The sequence below is a fragment of the Sus scrofa genome, chromosome 1 (genome assembly GCF_000003025.6).
Source record: "Sus scrofa isolate TJ Tabasco breed Duroc chromosome 1, Sscrofa11.1, whole genome shotgun sequence".
Lineage (NCBI taxonomy): Eukaryota > Metazoa > Chordata > Mammalia > Artiodactyla > Suidae > Sus > Sus scrofa.
Window position 1 is genome coordinate 272796617 of NC_010443.5, and position 22994 is coordinate 272819610.

At 60.8% G+C, this 22994-nt stretch overlaps 1 protein-coding gene across 12 annotated transcripts in view; it reads right to left on the reverse strand.

Moving 5' to 3' along the window:
* Window positions 1-22994, reverse strand: part of RALGDS (ral guanine nucleotide dissociation stimulator) — a 47336-nt gene that overhangs the window by 19773 nt on the left and 4569 nt on the right. For 3 of the 12 annotated variants that reach the window (XR_002338070.1, XM_021070958.1, XM_021070956.1), the window contains exon 1: window positions 21089-21211. The exons of 1 other annotated variant lie outside the window; for it this stretch is intronic. Coding sequence is in view for 8 of the 11 variants with exons in the window: in XM_021070958.1 (XP_020926617.1) it covers window positions 21089-21124 (36 nt within the window). In the remaining 3 variants the exon portion in view is untranslated. Of the gene's footprint in view, window positions 1-3156; window positions 3373-11665; window positions 16227-21088; window positions 21212-22994 lie in introns of those variants that run through there. 8 more of the 12 variants (XM_021070950.1, XM_021070948.1, XM_021070943.1 and 5 more) reach the window with 6 other exon arrangements.

The window sequence follows — 22994 nt, forward strand, 5'->3', positions numbered from 1 at the left end:
TCCCTGAGCCTCCAGGGAAACAGCCCAGAGGGGGCCAACCTGGAGGTCCCCCCGCAGGCAAGGAACAAGGACAACGTGGCACCCTCTCTCCTGGGGCCCCAGAGCAGTAAAGCAAAAGGGAAACCTGAAGGTCCACAGGGTGCCAGCAGGTGGCAGCCAGTCAGTTCCCTCTTGAACTTGACAGGCTCTGCAGCCACGGAGGCTGCCCCCTTGGAGCCTGCCAGGAAGCCCTCCTTGAAAAACAGCAGTCCACAGACCTAGACACACACACACACACACCCCTCTTAGGCCAAGCCTCTTGGCCTAAGGCTAATGAGCCCTGGGGGTTAAACTGGAGACCTACACATCATGTGATCAAGAGACCAGACCACGGGGAAGGAGGCCAGGAGGCTGGAGGGAACGTATCTGCCTGTGAATCTCCACATAATCAGAAAAGCCCTCCTACCCACTGTGCGCGCACGCACAGACACACAGACACACACACACACACACACACACACAGCGTGCAGGGCTTGCAGGCACACTGCCGGGTCGGAATCCCGCCTCTGCCCGCTCGATGAGACTGTGTGACTTAAGGAAGCTCCAGTGCCTTGGTCGTGTCCTCTGTTAAATGGACAATGGCTGATCTGACCAAAAACACAGAACGCTTGCAAGCTACTTAGCGGAAGGCCTCCCACAAAGTGCTGGCTCGCACTGGCTAGGATTTCAAACCTTAGGGTCCAGCCGGGGGCTTGTTTCTTCCTTGAAGCTATCCCCAGTGTCTCCTGGCCCAAAGCACTTCCACCTGGCCCTGGCTATAAGCGCCCCTACCCTCCATCCATCGCCATGGGGGCTTCTGGGCTGCCGGGGGCCTGGTTCCGTCCCCCGCACAGAGGCTCCATCGTCCTCACTGTCGGCTGGGCCCCCTGCTTCTTTGCTGCCCGGGGGCTCTTGCACACAGTAGACGCCAGCAGAGAACACAGCCCAGGTTCAAATCCTGGCTGCATCCTCCTGGTTGCGTGTACATGCAGATGAGGGACTTCACTCCTCTGCGCTCCGGTCTCCTATAAAGTGAGGCTGGCACCCACTCGGGAGGGTGGGTCGAGGCCAGCTGGAGCGAGCGAGCGGGTGGTGTCTGCAGCCAGGAGGTGCTCCAGACTCTGGGACTCCTGCCTGGCTCGGGGCAGGGGCCTGGTGACCTCTAGAAAGCACAGAACTGTGCGGGCTGAGCTGAGTCAGCAGGGGCTTGGCTTAGAAATATGATGACAAGCAGATGCCCAGATGTGCAAGGACATCTGGCGGCCCAGAGAGGGAAGGACCGGGTGGGGGCCTGGGAGGGAAACAGGAACGGGTGAAGGAAACAGAAACTGCCTGGTGGTTTCCAGACACGACAGGGACCACAGCAGCCGCTTCAGCTCTGGCAGGCTACAGCGACCAGGAAATCGGCCCCAGAATGGGGGGGTGCTGTTGGCAGGAGGGACAGGGACTTCCCCGCCCCCTCCCCCAGGCAATGGTAAATGGTCATTGTGTTCGGTTTCCGGCAGTGGCCTTCTCTCCTGCCAGGACCCTGGTTTTCCTGTCGCAGCCAGAAGCTTCCCCTTTGATTTCTAATCAGCAGCCACGGCCTGGATCTCAGCGCTGGGGCCAGGGAGGGAGAGCAGGAGGGAGAAGGGGAGACAGAGGGAGAGGCAGAGCTGGGGAGAGAAGGCGGAGCCCCGGGCAGGGGTCGGGCTCAGATCTGCTTCTCCCTCGGGTTCCTTGGGGATGCAGAGGTACGGGGGGCGGGGGGGAGCGGGCAGAGGGAAGACAGAGAGAAGCAGCCCAGCGGCCCGCCCCTGTGAGCACGCAGGCTGGACCCTCCAGCACACAAAGCCCGTGGAGCTGCCAGACGTAATGAGAGTCAGATGAGCGCTGGGCTGGTGTCAGGCCCCCCATCCTCCCAGGGGTCTGTTCCAGCTGCCAAGGAAGACCAGAGCTCTGGGTGGATGAGGGTCCGGGAATATGCCGGCCAGGCCGCCCACGAAGCTCAGGAGTAGAGGGTCTCCCCAGGTCCTAGGCTGGGCCGCCCAGAGCTCCCTCCACCGCTTGGCTTCCCCCACACTGGGCAGGGAGATGCACTTTGTTCTTGGGCAAATCTGCATCCGGGCCCTGACGAGGTACTGGGGACAGACACACAGAGGCACAAGAGCCAGGCCCTAAAAAGATGGAGGTGGGGGATGCCAAGGGGGCCCGAACCAGCACAGGGGCTGAGGAACTGCACAGAGCCCTCTGACTCAGGAACGGCCTCTGTCCCAGCGCCGACCCTGGATTCTGCTACCTCGGCCGCAGAGAGTCAGAGTCAGGTGCACAGTCAGGTGGGGGGGGGGGAGGGCAGCCCCCTCCCCCTCCTCCCTCCGGCTGTGCCCCAGGACCCAGGGCCCACTGGGTCCCCTGCTGCCCAGAGCACCCTAGAAACAGGAATCCAGCCCTCACCCATGACCCCTACCCCCCTTCATGATAAGCACATTTCCCCTTCTGAATCCTCCCAAATCCTTACAAATTCATTTTCTAATCAAGCAGAAGTGAGTCACTCCTTGGCCTGAGAGGCCCTTGTCCCAGCCTCCCTGCCTGGGCACCTGGCTCCCAGGTTGGAGGCCTGTCTCCCCTCCTCCGGGCAGCCCTGACCATCGCGTCCACTTCTGGCCCCAGGGAGGGGCTGTCTGGAAGGCCTTTGTGGATTCTAGGCATTTGTCACCCTAATCACTAACGAGTTCACCACTTGCATTTCGAAGCCACACACCCTAAGGCCCGGGGCTGCTGCAGAGATGAAACACGGCCCAGCCTCGCGGTTGGGAAATTCAGACCCAGACAGTGACTGCCCGCGGGAACGAATCTACCTGGGCTGCAGGGGCGCGGGGCTGGCACGCCTCGGCTTGGGGACGGATAGAGGGGGGCCAGAAAACCCGGTTCTGGTCCCTAAACAGTTGGGCCGGCTGTGCGGCAGCCCCCACATCCATCCACCTGGCTGCCTTGGGTTTGGTGCAAGAAGGGGGATTTCTGCAGAAAGACCCTCCCCCGCAACCCCCTGGACCAGGGGATGGGGACCACAACCACTGGAGGTGGGTGACCCGCTAAGGACGCCTGGGCCCCCACCCACTCCTCGCTCGGCGGAGCGCGGGGCCCGCCTGGCTCACCCACCTCCAGGCGCGGCAGGTCGGGGTCGAGCTGCGTGAAGCTGTGCAGCACCACCGGGCAGCTGTCGGGGCCGCCCACCTCCAGGCGCACGGCGTCCCACACGCTGCGGCTCCGCCGGGAGCCCGGAAACAGCGGCTCGGCGCCGCCCGCAGGCCCAGCCGCCTCGGCCCACATGCGCTGCACCATGGACGGCTCGCAGCGGCGGGGGCGGCCGGCCGGGCCGCGGGACCCGAGGCGGCGCGGGCGCGGGCGCGGGGGCCCGCCCGGCGCGCGGCGGGAGCGGCGGCAGCCCGCGCGGCTCGGCGCAGCCTGGCGCTCTGCGCCGGCAGCCGGGCCTCGCTGAGGTCAGCCCGGGGGCGGGGCAGGGGGCGGGGCCCGGGCCAGGGAGGCGGGGCCGGGGCTGAAGGGGCGGGGCCAGAGACGCCGGAGGGGCGCGCCCCGGCGGGCGTGCGGGCTGTTGGCGTCCCAGGGAGTGCGCGTGCAGCGAGTGCGGTGGGGCTGTGGGTACCGCAGTCTGGCACTTTGTGTGGGTGTGTGCGCTGCTGCAGCGCACATGTTGTGTAGGGGTGTGACTTGCGTACGTGTTGATGAGCGGCCAAGCGGCGGGTCCCCACCTCCTCCTACAAATTCCATTTAAGCCCCTCCCTAGCGCCGTGGCCTCGGGCAAGTTGCTTAACCTCTCTGAGCCTCAGAGGATCCGAGAGGATCCCACTGGGTCACTGATGTACAGGTGCCTGTGCCTGGCTGTGTGCTCCTGAGTCCTGGACCGGTGACCGGGTCCTCCGAGCGTTCTCCGAGCCCTAAGGCTGCTCCGAGGAGGGACAGGCGGAAAGGAAGCCATGGAGGAGGGGCAGTCTTGGGGGTGACAGGGACGAGCCCAGGCCAGGCATCACCAGGTTGGGGCCTACAAACATTTAAGAGTGAGGGATCGAGAGGGACACATGCCAGCCGAGCACCTGCCATTGGCCGGGTCAGCTGGAGGCACTGGTAACTTGGGCGCTGAGGATCTCAGGGCCTTCGTCAGGGTAAGGCAGGGATGCTGAGGGCTGCGGAGGAAGCAGAGAGGGGACGAGTAGACCACTGAATGAACAGGCCCGCTCTTTCACACCAACACAGTGCCCTGGCCTCAGCCCATGGCCCTCACAGAGGCCTGCGATCACTGCTAGCAGCCCTGGCAATGCCACCAACCTCCCCAGCATGGGTTCCAAACCTCTGGGCCTCGCTTCCCGTCCATCAAATGAGAAGGCAGGTCCAGGACTACACATTCCGTAAGCCTATCTCGGGCACCCACTGTGTGCCAAGCCTCAGGTCTCCATGGACAGCGGGGCCCCAGCAGCTCCCTCCCACTCACGTGCCCACCTGGGTGGCTTGAGCACCTGCCAGGTGGTCCTCCATCAAGCACCAGGCAAGGCCTTGGCAAAGACGCATGGAAAACAATTCGGCGATTTCCATTAAGGGCATGAAAAATGATCGTGCCCTTTAACGAGACCAGCCCGGATTTCTATACAAGGATGTCGATGGAAACCTCGATTACAACTCAAACACCCCACGCTGACTCACGGGCAGGTCCCCGCGTGCCATGTGCCATTACACACCACAGGCTGAGCATGATGCAGGCAGATGCTCAGCTACCACTGTGAAGTCAGAATCACAGGGCAATTGCTTTTCCAAAGGTGACGGTAAGGTGCGTGCTTAGGCCGAGAGGGACCTACGTTGCAAAAGTAACAGGGTTCTTTCTGGGCAGGGCTACACATTTTTTTCTTTGTACTTCTCAGAATGTGCTGTTTTTTTTCTAAAATAGTTTGGTAATCACATGCACGTGATGATGATAATAAAAGCTGCGTTTTGGTTTTTGTTTTTGTAGCAGGTAGATCTGGCTTGGGGTGGAGACCGTAGAAGGCTGTTTGGGAAGCCCCAGGGGAGGGCGAGGTGGGTGGGGCGTATTTAGAGGAAGGAGGTCCTCCAGGAGCAACTGAGGGGTCACTTGGGCCCTGGCCGCTGCCTCGGGCTAGAAGCTTCTCCACTCCTTCTCCCGAGGCCAGGCTCTCAGTGCCTGGGGAATCCAGCACCTGCTCCCTTTATCTTTCTTCCAGGGAGGGGCCCGCAAGCAAGTTCGTGCCTATTTTATAGCTGAGGAAGGGGGCCAGGAAAGCCAAGTGACCCTGAGTGTGCCAGTGTCACCACCTCTCTGACTGTGAAGGTCAAGGGGCCGGGATTAGGAGAGTCCAAGCAGGCTGGACAGGTGAGGACGGTGGCATTCCATCCCTACCCTCTGCACCAACGCAGCCGGCCAGGCTGCCACCTAGCCAACCACCTGGACATCATCTGCAGGGGGAGGCGGTGGCGGGGGTCCCTCTGGTCAGTGTCTGCCCCTCTCTGCCTTGTTCACCCTTGCTTTGGGGCTCCCCTCCCGGGTTCCTGGCAAGCTTACCCACTGCTGCAGCTGCATGCACACACGAGTACGCACACGCACAAACACCCTAGTTCCCAGAGTGGCCGTGTAGCGTGGAAGACAGGTTCTGTCGCTGAAATGCCCAGGTTTGAAGCTCAGCTCCACCCCTTTCTTACTGTGTGACCCTCCCTCCCTGCCACCCACCACCCTCCCTGCCCCGCTTTACAACTCACAATATCTCCAAGGCTCAGTCCCCCCTCCCCCCCGCCATTTAGCGAAGAGGGCATTCCTAAGGAGACTTCGCAGGTAAAGCACTGTGCACAGGTGGAGACGCTGGGCAGGCAGGTGGAGACTCTGCCCCAGGCTGTTAGCAACAGGGCACCTCCCGTGGGCAAAGCACTCGCCCTGGCCCTCCAGCGCCTCCCCTCACAATCCTCCCCGAAAGCTGTCAGGGAGCTCACTGGCCCAAAAGATAAGGGACCCTCAGGACGGTGGGTGCCACCTGATGGAAGAACACAGAGCCACCCCTGGAAGTGCTCCTGCCAAAAACCTACCCTGAATCTAACCAGGCCACTGCATGGAATGACCCTTTGGGGGAATTACAGGTGACAGAGGAACACATATGAGGATACACCCCCTCCCCCAAATTCCAGACTGTGGGACTCTCCATAGGACAAACCGCCCGGTTTCTTCAACAAATACATTTCAGGGGGAAATGTAGAGTGAAAGAAAGGTAGGACGAACTATAACCAAATGCAACGTGTGGGTTCTGGGTTGCATTTTTTTTTTAACCTCTCCGCAGCATGCAGAAGTTCCTAGGCCAGAGTTCCTGCTGTGGCACAGTGTGTTAAGAATCCAACTGCAGGCGTTCCTGTCTTGGCTCAGTGGTTAATGAACCTGACTAGCATCCGTGAGGATGCAGGTTTGATCCCTGGCCCTTCTGAGTGGGTTAAGGATCCGGCGTTGCCATGAGCTGTGGTGTAGGTTGCAGATGTGGCTCAGATCTGGCGTTGCTGTGGCTCTGGCGTAGCTGGGCGGCTACAGCTCTGATTCGACCCCTAGCCTGGGAATCTCCATATGCCTCGGGTGAGGCCCTAAAAAGACAAAAAAAAAAAAAAAAAAAAATCCAACTACAGTGGCTCTGGTCATTGCAGAAGCGAAGGTTCGGTCCCCGGCCAGGTACAGTGAACTAAAAGAGCCAGTGTCACGGCAGCTGCGGTGTAGGTCACAACCGAAGCTTGGATTCAATCCCTAACCCAAGAACTTACACATGCCAAGGGTGCAGCCATTTAAAAAAAAAAAAACAAAGCTCCCAAGCCAGGGATCAAACCTGCACCATAGCTGCAACCCCAGGCACAGCAGTGACAACACTGGATACTTAACCTGCTGAACTACCAGGGAACTCCCGGTTTGTGATTTCAACAAGGCGACTGTTTTTTGGTTTTAGGGATGCACCTGTGGCATACAGAGGTCCCCAGGCTAGGGGTCGAATCAGAGCAAATGTTTTGTTTGTTTTTTTTTGTTTTTTAAGGGCCGCACAGGTGGCATATGGAGGTTCCCCGGCTAGGGGTCAAATGAGAGCTGTAGCTGCCAGCCTACAGCAATGTGGGATCCGAGCCACGTCTGGGACCTACACTGCCGCTCTGGCAATTCGGGACCCTTAACCCGCTGAGCGAGGCCAGGGATCAAACCTGCATCCGCATGGATACTAGTCTGGTTCATTACTGCTGAGCCACAGCGGGAACTCCAGGGCAACTGTTAAAAACAAAGAAACAAAAAACCAACAACAAAAACAAACAACAAAACTCCCTAAGGAACAACTGGGATTATTAGAACACTGTTGGATATCTGATGGGAGCTGACACCATTTTTGGGGTGCAATCCTGGGATTTTCGTCCTGAAATACTGACGGATGGAACATCGTCTGCTGTGGGGAAGGGGCAGGATGTGGGGCTGGTAAGAGAAGCAGCAAGAGGGGCCCCGCGATGGTGATTAAAGCTGCGTGCCTTCACGCCATTTTCTCTACTTCTGTGTCGCTTCTGGAATGTTCCATAACAGAAGTTAAGAAAGAGAAAGGACACCGTTTGAGGCTCACCCTGTAATGCTGCTGAGGTTCCCATGGAGGGAGGACAGTAATGTCCAGACATGGGGTCCGCACAGGGACACCCGACCAGCTTCGCCATGTCCCACGTGCCCTCCTCTACACCCAAGGCGCTCAGAGCGTCCTTACGGCACAAGGGACCAGAGGTAGCGGGCAGCCGGGAGCTGAATCATGGGGGACTCAGGAGGGGCCGGAGGCAGCCCCCAAGACCTTGGGGGTCTGAAATCAAGGCTACACTAACCTTGCCCTGCAGGGTCTGCATGGAGGGCGAGGGCGCACGCAGCACTGCTCCAAGTGCACGGTTTTAGGCGCTGGTGCGCTTCTGCCTTGCTTCCTGCTCACAGCTCATCCTGCCCCCGGCCATCCCAGGTTCGCAACCTTTCCCTGGGGAGGTGCATCCATCCCTCCCCAGGGTCACAAGGGACCCCAGACAACATCCCTGTACAGATCGCTCCCGCAGGCGGGATGCTCCTTCCACAGGAAGCTTAAAAGACAGGTTGTCGCTGACAGCCGGGAAGAGAACCAGGCCAAATCTAGCCCACACGTGTGTTTGGCTTGGCTGACAAAATGTTTTGCAATTTTTGAGCCAACAGTAAAAGGTCAGGTGACTTCATATAAAAGTCCACGTTTCCGGCTGCTCCCGTAACTTCGAACTACCCAGCCACACCGGCTCTGCATTCTCTAGCGACAGGAGGCTGGGTGGGAGCTGGCCGGTGGCTGTCCTCTCCAGCTGGGCCAGGACTCCACTGGGCTTCCCATCACTCCCTGGCTCAGGGCCCCTGAGAAGCCACCTCTGGTTTAAGAGAAAGGTGTGCTCAGGCCAAATCTCTGGAGACACTTTTATTTCCCACTGCCACCCACCATTGGTCCCCCCGATGCCCAGCAGCCAGAGGGGTCCTGACTCTTCAAAGCCCCCCACCTCCTTTGTCCTCGGACAAAAGACCAACTGCTGGTGTGGCCCCAGCTGGCATCACTGAGGACCTCCCTTGCCACGCCCGGTGAGTCTCCCACAGAATGGCCTCAGACCCCAGTGCCTCGAGCCAGCCCCTCTCTGCCTGGCCCAGGCTTCCCACTTTCCTCTACCTCTTGGCCTGGCACGTGATGCCCCATTCACAGGGTCCCCGGGAATGAGTGTGAGCCCAGGGTGGCACTCTGGGGAGGCCCGCCAGGCACACAGTGGCTCAGCATGAGAACCAGGCTCCCGGCAGCGTCCAGGTGACAAGGGCCTTGGCCATCACCTCCCCCAAGCCGGGCTCGGCCAAGGTGATGGAGGGAGCGAGGAAGAGCAGCCAGGTACCAGCCTTAGGTCGGGCCTTGGTGGAAAAGCTTTCACCTCTCACCGGGCAGGTGGAGGTCACTCCATCTGGCTCTTGTGGCCTATTTTTAGAGCCTGGGGACGCCGTGGAGGGGGCGTGGCCTGGCCCGGCTCCTTCGTCACTTCCCTGGCCTGATGTCACCATTCCTGGCTGCCTGGGTCCCCGGGCAGCCCTCTGTGGGTGGATGAGCCCACACCTTGGCAGGAGGTGACGCACCTGGGCTGAGTGTGGGAGGTGTTGGCACAGCTGGGCACCACCCCCTCTGCCGCTGGCTCCTGGGAACTTCCAGGGGCCTCCTCCCCCTTGGGAGAACAGGGAGTCCCCACGGGCCGGAAGCCAGGCTCAGAGATGGTCTAGAGGCGGGAAATGAAGCTCCCGAACAGCCAGGGGACCATCCTGGGTGGAGAGATCTGATCTCACCATGACCCCAAATCTCTGACCTCACAGGGCGCTGCTGTCCCAGGGCGGACCTGGAACAAGACACACGAGTGCCCAGAGCTGTGAGGATCAGGGCTGGGGTGCCAATTGTTCTGGATCTGCTGGGAGCTGGCTGTGGAGCCTCCCCGTCCTCCTGGAGAGGGGTGCTCATGGCCCCTGACTCTGGGATGCTGCGGGGGGAGTCCTCAAGGGACAACACGCCAAGTCCAGAGTCGCTGGGATCCACAGAGTGAGACCAGGGTCCACTCTGACAACTGTCCTCCACCCCCAGAGCGCTCAGTGCCGGGCCCCCCCGAGGGACCCTGGACACCCCAAAGCCCTCCAGTCCAACATAGGACGAGCCTGATGTGAGGGCACAGACGAGGAGAGAGGAAGAAAAAAATGGGAGGGGACACAAACAGGGGGAAACGGAGGCTGAGACTCCAGAGGGAGCCTGAAACACGAGAATAACAAGGGGGAGGTCAGACAGGGAAACAGAGTCAGACCAGAGGGTCCCGTCTGTTACAGAGCCCACAGCGGCCGAGCGCTGGGCACACACGGCCGGGGGGGTGGGGGGGCTGGAGGTTTGGGAAACTCTCTCTTAAGACGTAGAGCCCAGGTTTGTGTTCCAGCCCCTGCTATGCACCTTCCTAGCTCCAGTTTCACCTCCTTGAGCCTCAGTTTCTCCATCAGTAAAATGGGAATGACGATACTAATAATAGGAACAGTACTGTTACCGGTACCACCTGGCTCTCAGGAGAGCGGAGGGGAAAACAATACACAAAGGCGCTTTGCAATCTGAGAAGCACCGAAGGACCTGGAGCCGCTCTGACAGCCCCCAGCCACCCCTCCCGCCCGGGCGGGGAGCAGGCAGACAGGCGGGCCTGGTGGGCACACGCGGGTATCAGGGTACCAGCAGCAGCGCACCCCCCCAACTCCCCTCTCACGCCCAGAACAGAGATACAACCTCCGCTGGCAGCTTCAGGCCAAACTCCCTCAACCAGTTCTGACGGGAGAGGAGGAAGCTGAGGGCCTTGGCCGTGACCTAGCCAGCCTCTCCGCAGAGGCACCGGTCGCCCTGGAAACTCACCTCGGTGGTTGGTGCCAGCAGAGGTGTCGTCGGCAAAGGCGTGGAGCTCTGGAGAGCAGCACGTCGGGCGACGGCCCAGCGCCTGGCAGTCACCACGGAGACACAGGCAAAGAACACCCAGCCCTTCCTGGCCCTGGGCTCAGCAGGCCTGGCTTCCCGGGCCATGGAGCGGCAGGAGCCGGGCCGGGGCTGGGCTCCCAGGGAGGCCCTCTGCCAGTGTGCCTGCCCGGCCACCAGCCCCAGTGGAGTCGGGCACCCGAGTGCCTAGGCCTGGTGTCACCCGTGTGGCTGTCATACCTGCTCCTGTGACGAACAGGGCCAGGAATTCCCGCTCATACCAGGCCTCAGGCCAGCCAAGGATGGGAGGACGGGGCTCTGTCCTGGGCCGGGCCAGTAGCTCCAGCTCAGATCTGCCCACCTGGGGTGGGCCCAGCTGTGTCCTCCAACACCCCAGGCCCCCTCCCCATTCCCCCTGCCTGGGGCGGGGGTGGGGGAGGAGGACTCACCACCACCCAGAGTCAGAAAAGGTGGCAGGCACAAGTCACAGATACCAAGCAGGGTTTGTGGCCAGCGGGGCCATCAGGGGGTGGGAGCCCAGCCAGGCACCGCGGTGGGGGGGGGGGGGCCGGGCAGGAGACCCTGATTACTCTAAGCCACCGTCTCACTCCGGAAGCTCTCCCTGCCACTGAGCTCTCAGGGCTCCGCTACCGTCGGTGCCCAGACAGGGGATTCAGGTTTAAACAGTGGGGACCAACCTACAGTTGGCAAGTGTTTATTTTGCCAAGCAGGGCAGTTCAACAAGAAATACTGTCACCACCACTGTCGTCATTTCAGAAAAGACCCAGCCGAAAGTAACCAGGAGGGCCCTCGATCAGAAAAACGGGCAGTCGTTAAACGAGGAAGATTGGCTTTTAGAAAAGCTCACGCCTGGTCTCCATTTTCCTCATCTCTCTGCAAACCAGACTTTGGAAGCTACGGGATGAGTCCGACCCATCCATCTGACGAAAGGAAAAACTGAGGCCCCGGGGAGCAGGGACTTGCCGGAGAAGTCAGAGGGAGAACGCAGGTGCCGGGCCTGCCCGCATCTCGGCAAAGCCCACACCCCCGCCTCCTTCCATCTGCGTTCAGGGCTCGGATCCCAAACCCCCGAGATGCCAGGGTGATCTAGAAGCCAAGAGGCGGGACCACTTCCTTACCCTCCTGGGATCCTGGTGGGCAGCCGGCGGGGTGCACAGGATCACAGAGGCCGAGGGGAGAGGCGGCTGGACGGGGGCTCCGGAGCCGGCCCGCAGGCACATCAGGCCCCCAGGCCCTGGCGGGGTGGCGGGGGCCCAGCATGCCGCCCTGGCACCGAGCCCCGCCAGCACTCACTCTGCCTCTCTGAGAGCGAGTGAGCGTTGCACATCCTCTTCCGGTGGCTTTGCGGGGAGCAGGGGACGCGACGAAGCAGGCAGCTCGGAGGCCAGGAACCGAGACCCGGTTCCTGCCACCGCCGGGCACTGCCTCCCTGTGGGACTTGCAGGTTCCTCTTCTCGGGGGCCTATTTCCTGATCCGTTAGGGGGCGGGGGGTGCAGCCTACAGGGGCATTTGAATTCCCCCCTCGCGCTCCTCTGGGGCAGGAGGGTTTCTTTCATAGAAGAAACGATTCAGGTTAGGAGTCCCTGGGGGGGGGATTCTCCAAAGGACGTGGGCAGGCCTCTGGGTAGGGGGTTCCAGCTGGACCCTGAGGCCACCTCCTGCCTCCGCGTGCCCATTCTCCCACCTGCAGCCAGAGCATGGCGCATCTCCGCTGCACTGAAATCCCTCCAAAGCCTTCTTTCTGTCCCACGCACAGGAGGATCCAAAGTCCTCTCTGTCCCCAGCCCTCAGGCCCCCCCACTCACTCAGGGTGACCACCAGCCCAGGCCCACCTCCCCTCAGACCCCGCCTGCTTTCTCCCCGGCCACCCTGGCCCTTCCGTGCATGGTGACACTTAACCTGCACCTTAGAGAAACAGCAGAGGTGACTGGGTTCCTCTTAGCAGTTCTGGGACTCTGGGCTAGTGACTTAATGGCCTTGGTTTCCTCATCTGTAAAATGGACACGAGGACCCTGGACGGCTCGACAAGAACTCTGCGCAGGCCTGGTTCCTGCAATACACTTGGCAGACCTGCATTCTGACCGGCTCCCTTGGTCTTGCACCTGCCCCAGGGCCTGGTGTGAAATTCCCCCTGGGTGAAGGTTGGTGGCTATGGCCCCTGCACCAGGAGTGCTGTAGCCTGGCTCCCCCTCCAAGGACAAGCTCCAGACAGCAGCCTGAGGTCTATCGGGTGCTCAGCGTGTACCCTGAACCGGATGCCAGGGGAGAACTTGGATGTGTTTGTCGAAGAGCAGCAAACGTTCGTGGGGCACCGCGAGGCAACCCTGGTCCCATGAGAGGGGAGGCCGGGAGGGCTGGCAGACACACTGGTCCACTTTCCCCAGGACAGGCTGGCAGGGCTCCCCCAGGTGCTCAGTCTTATGGGGGAGGCCCCGTGCAGATGCCAGCAGGAGAGGCAGGGGCAGCAGAAGAGGGAGACAGCTCCAGGTGCCCGGGCCACCCACCCTCGGCCTCTGCCCCCCCCCCACACCCCGTGTTCCCCACGGACTGGCCGAGCAACCTCGGGCACCCCTTGATGTGGTCTGGCTGCCCTGTACCTGGACCGGTGAGCTCCCCCTAGCCCTTGGGACACTGGGTGAAATGGGGGAGGGCCTCCCAGCTCCCAGGCCCAGGGTTGAGGCAGGGATCAGCAGGCTGGGGGGTGGGGGGGTGGGGGTTAAGGAAGCCTTTCCAGCCCTGTGAACATATTTGGGGGTGGGGGGAACTTCAAGAGGCCCTGGGAGGAAGTGGGGGCGGGGTTACAGGAACCAATAGGGAACCAGGCTGCCCCGTTAGGTGTGTCTGTGTGTTTGTTAGTGCCTTTGATTTGACAAGCAGTTGTTGCATTTATTGTGCATTTCCCCAGTGCCAGGCTCCCTGCGAGGGGGCACCCCTGCCTCCCACAGCCGCTGAGCGCCATTCGAGGCTCCCTGGGCTCTTTCCCAAGGACTCTCGCCTCCCAGCCTCCTGTATGGGTGAGCCCGGCCTCAGGGCCATTCCTTTGGGAGCCAGGCCAGGCAGGCAGGGCTGCCCCAGAGCAGTGGGCCCTGAGCTGCTGGGAAGGCCTAGGACTTAAGTCACAGCCAGGAGGCAGGACAGGACCAGCTGCAGGCAAGAAACGCAGGAGCCCTGAGGAGGCGGGGCCAGGGGGGAGGGGAGGGAAGGGTACACCCCCCCCCCACCCGCCTGGGGGAGAGCAGAGGCGCCTTTGTTCCCTGCCGGCCTCGTGTCGCCACATGGTGCAGCTCATCACTGTCACAGCCTGGAACGGAGGGCAGCCGTGGAGAGCCAGGGCTCCAGGGCCAGGGACAACGGTTAGGGGTGATCCACCTGCACCCCGCCTGCCCTCCGCTTCCTGTGCCCCTACTGTGCGTGGCGCTCTGGGTGGGCACGGCCTCAGGAACAGTCACACCAGCCCAGGAGATGCTACCTGGACCTCACACGTGTCCCAGGACACCGAGGTCATGTGACCTGCAAACAGTCGCACAGCGCTCTGCCCACCACGCAGGTGGCCCTGGAACAAGGAACCCAGCCAGCCACACACACACAAGCCCAGACACAGCAAAGCCCCACTTGGGGACACACGTGTACACACAGACGCGTGCTCAGAATCACACCCTTTGGGTGGGGGAGGGATGCTGGGGTCTGCTGATCCCCCATCTGGGGTCCTCTCACCCCGTCCAGGCTCCAGCGGGGTGGGGTGGGGGGGAGAGCAAGCCCTGGTTGGTGCGAGGCCCACTGTTTATAAACACGGCGTGGTTGTCGCTAGGAGCTGTGACTCAGCCCGAGCCGTGACTCCCCTCGAAGCTGTTTACTCAGCATAACATCCTGTCCAGGAAGCAGACAGGAGAGGCCCGGGGCCAGTCTCTGCTCCTCTTTCCTGCAGCCTCCTGACCTGACTCGGGGTCCTGCTGGGGACAGGGGGTGGCCCTCTTGTTTCTGGGAACCTGAGGCCCATTAGCAAGTCGCTCTGCATGCAGTCACCAGCAGCCCGGCTCTGGGTGATGCCGCAGACGGGTAGGCCCGTGACCCAGCCACCCACCCCCAGAAGCCAGGAAAGAGGTTTAGGTCTGTGTGTGCACACGCACGCCTGTGCACATGTGCGGGTGGCACCCTTCCTGCTTCAGGTCTGACGGAGACTCCGAGGCACCAGGGCAGGGCAAACGTACAGCCCAAAGGCAAGGTCCACACTGAGAAGCCACCGAAGTGCCTCCTGATGCCCCCTCGTCCCCCCCAGAACACAGCCTGGTCCTGCCTTTTGTTCTCCTCCATGGGACAAAGCACCTTTCCACCCAGCATCTGTGAAACAGATGAAGCCGCGCTAATTATTTCCACTGTAAAACTGAGAAGATCGAGGCCCAGAGAGGGCAAACAACTTGCCTGCGGCTGCACAGCAGGTAGGTGCCAAGTCCAGGGACATGCCTAGGGCTGTCCAGTCCCCAGGGCAGCTTGCTCTCCTCTCCTCTGCACTGGGTCAGCGTGGATTTGTTCTGGGCCTCACAGACCGGCTTGGGGCTGTTAGGTCCCCGTCAGCAGGGTGGGTGGCCTGTCCCCAGTATGGACCCCAGCTGGAGATGCTGTCACCTCCCCCACCCCTGGCTCAGTGCCAGAACCGGAGTCTAGGACCCCCATATTTCTACTACTCACAGATGTGCCAGTGGCTATCATTCAATTGTCACAACGTGGGAGGCAGGTGGCAGGTGTGCTTGGGGACAGAAGCTCAGAGCTGGCATCAAACTCACCCAAAGCCACACAGCAGTCTGGCTTTGAGGCTGCTATTCCCAGCCTTTTTATAATAAGAGCCAGGGTGATTCTCTCCCTGTTCTTTCCGGGAGGGCCAACGGGGGCCAGAGCCTGAGTGGCTGTGGAAGCTACATGTCCAATCGGGGAGCCTCTGGCCCCTCTTCCAGGCTGGGGAGACCTGGGGACCCCAGGACCCGTGGAGCCACAGGAAGGAAGCCTCTGCCAGGGGAGCTGGGAGGGAGAAAGGGGGAGAGGGGCCCTGCTTATTTTGGCAGCTGAGGCTTGGCTCCGCCCCAGGCAGGACAGTAACCCAGCAGTCAGCTCCTCCGGCTGTTGATCACTCACCGCAGGGCTCCCCCGTGCTGGCTGCCCGCCTGCCGGCCCTTTTACCAGCCCACTGAGTCACACAGGTTGCCAAGAAGCTGAGGATCCGAGAATCCGGGCCCTGCCCCAGCCGCTCCCACTGGCTTTGAGCCCAGCAGGATCTAGCCCGGCCCAGGGCGCCAGCAGGAGCAGCGCCCTCCCGAGGCAGCCGGGACTTGGGCAGGCAGGTGGCAAGGAGCCCAACGTCCCAACTGTAAGGATTAGAGTGACAGCCACGAGCTGGGGCTCCAGGTAGACGACAGAGTCTGGGTGGTGCAAACCCCAAGCCTGCCACTTACTGGCCCGGGGCAGGGGGGAGCTGGCAGTGACCTCCCCCTGCTGAGCTTGGTCCTGACCCATATAGAGGGATGAGCTCTGCTTCCAAAAGCTTGCATAGGTGAAATGAAGCAGCAGACGAAGCACTTAGTGCGAGGCTGCGCATGTTAAAAAGCCCTTATGCCCAAGTGGCCTAGGACACTCTCTGTGGGGAGGAATCAGAGAATCTTCTTCTTCTTCTTTTTTTTTTTTTTTTTGCTTTTTAGGGCCCCACCTACCTCACACAGAGGTTCCCAGGCTAGGGGTGTAATTGGAGCTACAGCTGCCAGCCACAGCCACAGCCACAGCCACAGCCACAGCCACAACAACATTAGATCCGAGCCTTGTCTGAAACCTACACCAGAGCTCAGGGCAACGTCGGATCCTTAACCCACTGAGCAAGGCCAGGGATCAAACCCGCAACCTCATGGTTCCTAGTCGGATTCATTAACCACCGCGCCACGCCGACAGGAACCCCTAAAATTTTTTAAAATAAATAAATAAAAAGAGGGAAGGGAAGTTCTCCTGTGGCACAGCAGGTTAAGGATCCCACATTGCCACAGCTGGGGGGCAGGTTGCAGGTACAGTTCGGGTTCGATCCCTGGCCTGGGAACTTCCACATGTCTCAGATTTGGCCATTAAAAACAAAAGCAAACAAACAAAACAAACCCCAGATAACAAGTCAGCTTCTGGTCCTGCAATATGATAAGTAAAATACTTGTTTGAAGGTAAGTAATCCGTAAAAGAAAAAAATGGACTAAATTAGGGGGATTGGAGAGCTTCGCCTTTTTTTTTTCATGCTTTTTAGGGCTGCACCCGTGGCATATGGAAGCTCCCAGGCTAGGGGTCCAATCGGAGCTACAACTGCCGGTGTACACACAGCCACAGCAACGCGGGATGTGAGCCACATCTGGGACCTACACCACAGCATACGGCAACGCCGGGTCTCCAACCCACTGAGCGAGGCCAGGGATCGAACCCACATCCTCATGGATACTAGTCGGATTTGTTTCCGCTGAGCCACAAGGGAAACTCCTGGATCACTCAGACTTTAAATAGGGTGGGTGAGCTGAGAAAGTAACATTAATAAAACACTAATAAAACCTCCATCCACTGTGGGATCAGTGAGCGTTCCCACACCCAACTGGGCTCTAAGCTCAGTCTGCCCTGTTCGCGCCCCTCATACCCAAGCATCGGGAATGGTGCCCGCCCGGTGATGTGGGCAGATGGATGCTGAAAAACTCACACAGCACAGTGTCACAGAGTGTGAAGAGCGCTGATATTCTGAGTGTTTTTTCAATTCTTCCCTCTTTTTTTTTTGGCTGCACCCACAGTACGTGGACGTTCCCAGGCCAGGGATCAAACCCTCACCACAGTTGTAACCTGCCTCACAGCTGTGGCAACACTGGACCCTTAACCTGCTGTGCCACAGGAGGACTTCCTTCCCCTCTTTTTATTTATTTATTTTAAAAATTTTATGGTCGCGCCCGAGGCATGTGGAAGTTCCCGGGCTAGAGACGGAATCTGAGCCACAGCTGCGGCAGCACCAATTCCCTTTCTATTTATTTATTTATTTGTATTTTTTGTCTTTTCATGGCTGCACCCTTGGCATATGGAAGTTCCCAGGCCAGGGGCGAATCGGAGTGGTAGCTGCCTGCCTACACCACAGCTCACAGCAAGGCCAGATCTGAGATGCATTTGCAACCTACATCATAGCTCAAAGTGATGCCGGATCCTTAACCCATGGAGCGAGGCCAGGGATCGAAACCGTGTCCTCAGGAATACTAGCAGGGTTCGTTATTGATGAGCCACGACAGGAACTCCAACCCCAGTTCCTTTAACTCATTATGCCTGGCTTGGGATGGAACCCGTGCCTCCGCGGCAACCTGAGCAGCTGCAGTTGGATTCTTAACCCACTGCACCACAGTGGGAACTCCTCCCTCTTTTTAAAATTGGAAAAGGCATAAGCTCCTTGACAGCAAGGACTCTGTCCCCTGATTTATCGATGCCTAGAATGGTGCCTGGCACATGGTGGGCTCTCAACAAAGCACCGTGGTCCAGATGGTACCTCTAGCCTTAAATCGAAAATATTCAGATTTCAAAGCCAACAAGTTCCTTCTGGGAAGATGACCAGGAAAGCTTCCTGGAGGAGGCGGCGGGGGCTGGAGAGGAGCCTGAGGGATGGCAAAGAGGAAGGGCATAGAAAGGCAAGGCACTCTGTGCCAACCTGCCGTTAAAATGCTTTCCAGAGAGTGAGGCTGGGGGCAGAGGTGGAAGGCAAGCCGAGGCAGAGGAGTCGGAGCAGGTGACAGCCAGGTTTTCTGGGAGCTGGAGGTTCCCAGAAGCCAGCCTGCCTGGGGATGTTGGATGGGGGAGGCGGGTAGTCAGTTCAGCTCTAGTTCAAGCTGCTTTTTTTCCCCTCCTTCCTGAGTCCCTAGCTCAACAGTAACCCTTGGAGAGTGGGTCTCTGCTCATCGGGTAAGCAAACGGTGCTCTGGGGTGGTCTGGCCTGGGCTAAGAAGTCCCTTCTCGAAGCCACAGCCAAGGCTTTGGGGGGGTCGGGGGGAGTTGAGCCCACAGTCAGGCCCCTGTGCCCAGCGGGGACTGGTCACTCGGGGCTTCAAGGCCAGGGGAGGCAGGACAAACGGGCCCTTGTGATGAGGAGGCTGCCCGCCGTGCCAGGGACACTGTGTGCCCGGTGCCACCCCCCCCCGTCTGCCTGCAGGAGCCCAGGGCCTGGGAAGCAGGGCTGCCTTTTGGGGGGGGGGCTCCTGAGCTGCCCTGGCCTCTGGAAAGGACCCGGGGCTCCAGCTGGTTGCCGGGAGGTGATGGGGCTGGTGTCCACCGCCTTCTTTCCCAGAGTCCTTTTCCAGCAAGGAAGTTCCTCCGCTGGTGTGGGGGGGGCGGGGGGGATGCCTTGGGTTTGCAGGCCCTGGGGCTGAGTGACGATTTTGTGGCCTTTGTCCTACTCCCTGCTCCCCACTGTCCCTCTGCCAAGACCTGGACTCTGCTCCAGGGCCTCCCCTCTCTGCCTCCCCTTGCTCATACCTGGGACACAGGACCAGGGGCGTCAAGGCATCAGGTGGCCTCCCCCGGGGAGACCTCCAAGCATGGCATGGGTTCCATGTGACCGCCAGGCATGTGCAGGCTCTGTGCTAAGCACTTTACAGCCCGCTGAGCTGGGCTTGCTTATAGCTACCTTTTTTTTTTGTCTTTTTTGGGCCACACCCGGAGCATATGGAGGTTCCCAGGCAAGGGGTCAAATTGGAGCTGCAGCTGTCAGCCTACACCACAGCCACAGCCACAGCCACGCAGGATCCAAGTTGCATCTGCGACCTACACCACAGCTCATGGCGACACTAGAAACCCAACCCACTGAATGAGGCCAGGGATGGAACCCGCATCCTTATGGATACTGGCAGGATTCGTTTCTGCTACAACACAATGGGAACTCCCTACCCGCCTATTTAAAGATGAGAGATTGAGGGGCCAGGTCACCAACACACATGGTCAAGGCTGGGGCCTGGTGCTTTGAAAAAGCAGGATGCATGCACGCAGGTGCACTCACACACACACACTCACATACACACACACACACACACTCCTGACAACATCCGCTGCCCCGGGTCCCCAGACTCAGGGAGCACGTGTCCTCAGGGATTTCCTGTACTGGCTCCTGGCAGGGCTGTGAGAAGGGGAGGGAGACTCTGCGGGGATCCCAAGTGGCTGTGAAGGAAACTCCTGGTGAAATCCTGCAGAACTGCAATTGTCTGCCAGGGCGGTGCCACCAGCTCAGCCCTTCCACACCTGGCACTGCCCAAGTGTCACCTTCCTGGCCACCCAGGGCCTCAGGCCAGGTGGACTGCCTCACCCTTGAACCTCAACCCCAAGCAACTAGAAGGTCAAAGGGCAGCCTCCTGGTCAGCACACCCTCTGGGGGCAGGGGGCGGTGGTGCTCAGGGGCCTGGAACTCTGGCCTCAGGGAGGAAGGCCACCCGGGGAGGGCTGGGCAATTTTCTCACCTTCTCTGGACCCCAGCTTCCCCACCTGGAACAACTGGATTCAACACCAACTGGGGGGCCTGCTCCCCCCCACCCCAGCTCCACAAGGACAGTGGGCACTGAAAGTCTGCGCAGCTGGTGGGCCACACGGCCCCCTGCCTTCCTTGGAGGAGAAAAGACATTTCCTGCCACCTGCAGAGGGCCTGCCTGTGCGGGGACCAGGTGTCTCAGGAACATTTCACGCACGGTGACATCCCGGAGTCTACAGGTGAGGCAGCGCAGACACGGAGGAGTGAAGGCGCTACCCGTCTGGGTGCTGCAGACCCGCCCCCCCCACCCCAGCCTTCTCTCCCCTCCAGACAGTCTGGCCTCCCTCAGGCCCCAGGGCCAGGGCCGTCCTTCTAGAAGGTGATGGAGACGGTCAGGGCCAGCTCCCCGCCCTCAGCCGCAGCCCAGACAGATGGGGCTGGGTGGGAGCAGGAATCTGGCTGGAATGGATTCATTTCAGGTGGTGGCAGCCCTGGGGACTTACACACTGTCCTCCCCTCCCCAGCCCCACCCCCCACCTTCTCACCCTCCCAGTTCTGAGCTGGACAGGTACTGGAAAAGGGGCTCCTGGGACAAAGGCCTGGGCTCAGGGTGGAGTCCCAAGGCGGGAGTGGTGAGGTAGGGCAGTTCTTGGGCTCAGGGCCACTCTCTGGCCAAGGGTCCTTTCCTCTCACTGTCTGGGGTCACCCCGTCCCCACCCCAGCTCCACCCAGCTAGGTGGGCACACGTGGAACCGCAGGCGGTGTCAGAGAAGAGGCCCTGTGCGTCCCCCAGCGAACCAATTCTGGGTCCCAACCAGACGTGGGTGGGGGGATCTGGGGTGCCGGCCCCACGGTGGACCCGCCCCCTTTAATCCTGGGGGAAGCGGGGCGGAGGGGTCCAGCTGCCTCTATTGGGTCAATGACGCTCCCACCCCGCCGAAAGCCCGTGGGATGGGTGGGGGGGCAGCCCTCCCCCATCTGAGCTCCTTGCTGCGCCCCTGGGTGGCCCCCGGCCCCTCCCCACCGGCCGTCCCCCGGGTTGGGGCTCACCTCGTCCGCCCGCGCGCTCGGCGGGACCACCAGCATGAACGCGGGCAGAGGCGCGCCGCCGCTCCCGGCTCCGCCGCCCAGTCGGCCGCGCCCCCGCGCCCCGGCTCCGGCTGCGGGCACTGCCGCCGGCGCCCCGGGCCATTGTCTGCGCCGCCCTCGCCCCGCCTCCTCCTCCCGCCGCGCTCGCTCGAGTGGGGGGGTGGGGGCTGGGCAGTCAAGGCGGGATCATCTGGACCCCCGCCCACCCCCGCGTGGCCCGCACACCCCACACATATGCCGGGCACCGGCGGACTGGGTGCCACCCGGCCCCCCCCAACTCCGGAGGTGGGCAGGCCCCCTTCCCCTTAGACAGATGGGGCCAGGGAGGCTCAGAGGGGTGAGGTTATGGCCCAAGGTCAGTCAGAGAGTGACCCTCAAGGTCAGACTAGAATCCTAGCTTCCTGAGGGCACCGGAACCCCTGGGGGGGGGGGCGTCCCCCAGCAGTCCTGCCCCTCACTGTGCTCCCCAGAGGGAAGACCTGAGGGCGAGTGGGCATCACACCCTCTGCTCGGCTTCCAAACCCAGCCACGGGGCAGCCTGGCCCCTGCTGGCCTTCTCCTCCTGTGGTCAGGGGCTGAGCTCTCACCCCTCCCTGGCTAGACACAGCCCGCCTCTGTGTCCTGGGGGATGCGATGCTGGGCACAGGGTCAGCGCCCACAAACTAAAGCAGCCCCAAGGGGCCCACAGGGCGGGAGTGCCTCCTATCCCCACAGCACCCCCATTCCTCACACTAGGGAGCAGTGGGGCTCCAGGGGTTCGGTGTCCGTTCTGGGACGCTTAGTGCCAAGGACTGAGCTGGGATACAGACACAGGTGTCCGCCTCCAAAGCCAGTGGCCTTCACCGTGAGGCCGCTGCCCCCCCTAGAGCGCGGCGATCGAAGCCAGCAGGCAGAGGAAGCACTAGCTGGCCTGGTCCTGGCCCCTCACCCTCCCATGCCAAGCCTTCAGAAGGCGGCACGATTCACAAGGCAGAGTGTTTGCACTGAATGGTGAATGTGCAGGTACAAGGGTAGATGCGGCCACAGATGGGGAAACTGAGGCAGGTGAGAAGGGGCATGCCAAGGTCACGCAGCTGGCCTGGATCCCAAATCCCCTACTCCAGGGGCTCGACCTGCCAACGCCCCCAGTCACACTCTGCCTTGCCATCCTGCCCCAGGCCCAGGATGCAGGGGGTGGCAAAGCGCAGGGTACCATGCCCACTCCCTAACTCTGGCTGGTACCCAGCTCCATCCACTATGCCTTCCAACCCTGCATTTTATGACATCCTGCTGCCATCAACTATCACTCAGGTATCCAGGAAATAGACTCCAGGGCTGGGGGACTGGCCTGATGCCAGGTGGCTGGCTGGCAGGGTGGGGTGAAGGGGAGCGGGGAGCAGGTGAGGGTTTCCCTCGAGAAGACTCAGAGGGTGGGGCTGCTGGGTAGTGGAGGGTGGGGGTGGATCAGCCATAAACAGTAGGTAAGGCCCACACACAGGCCATCGGAAAGCCCCAGCCCTGAGTCTTCCTGTAGGCAAGTATTTTGGGGACCTGTAGTTGCCAAGCAACTGCTCCAGGTTGCCATGGGAACTCTCCTTTCTTCTGGGGCTTATCTCTTTTAGCGAGATGCCCTCGCCTCTCTACCTCCTCACCCTGACTTGGCTGCCAGGGGGAGACATGGCGGTCCCATAAACTGATTCTCCCACCCCTGGGAGACCACCCACCCGTGACCCTAAGAGAAGACTCCTTAAGGTTCAAAACCCCAGAACTCTGAGAAAATGCAAAGGACAGAGCCCAAGGCTTTCATTAGAGCGGAGAGAGGACGAAAGGGGTTCATTAGCTCTGTTTACGTCTCCACTCTCGCTGTTAACCACCACCCTGGGGCCGG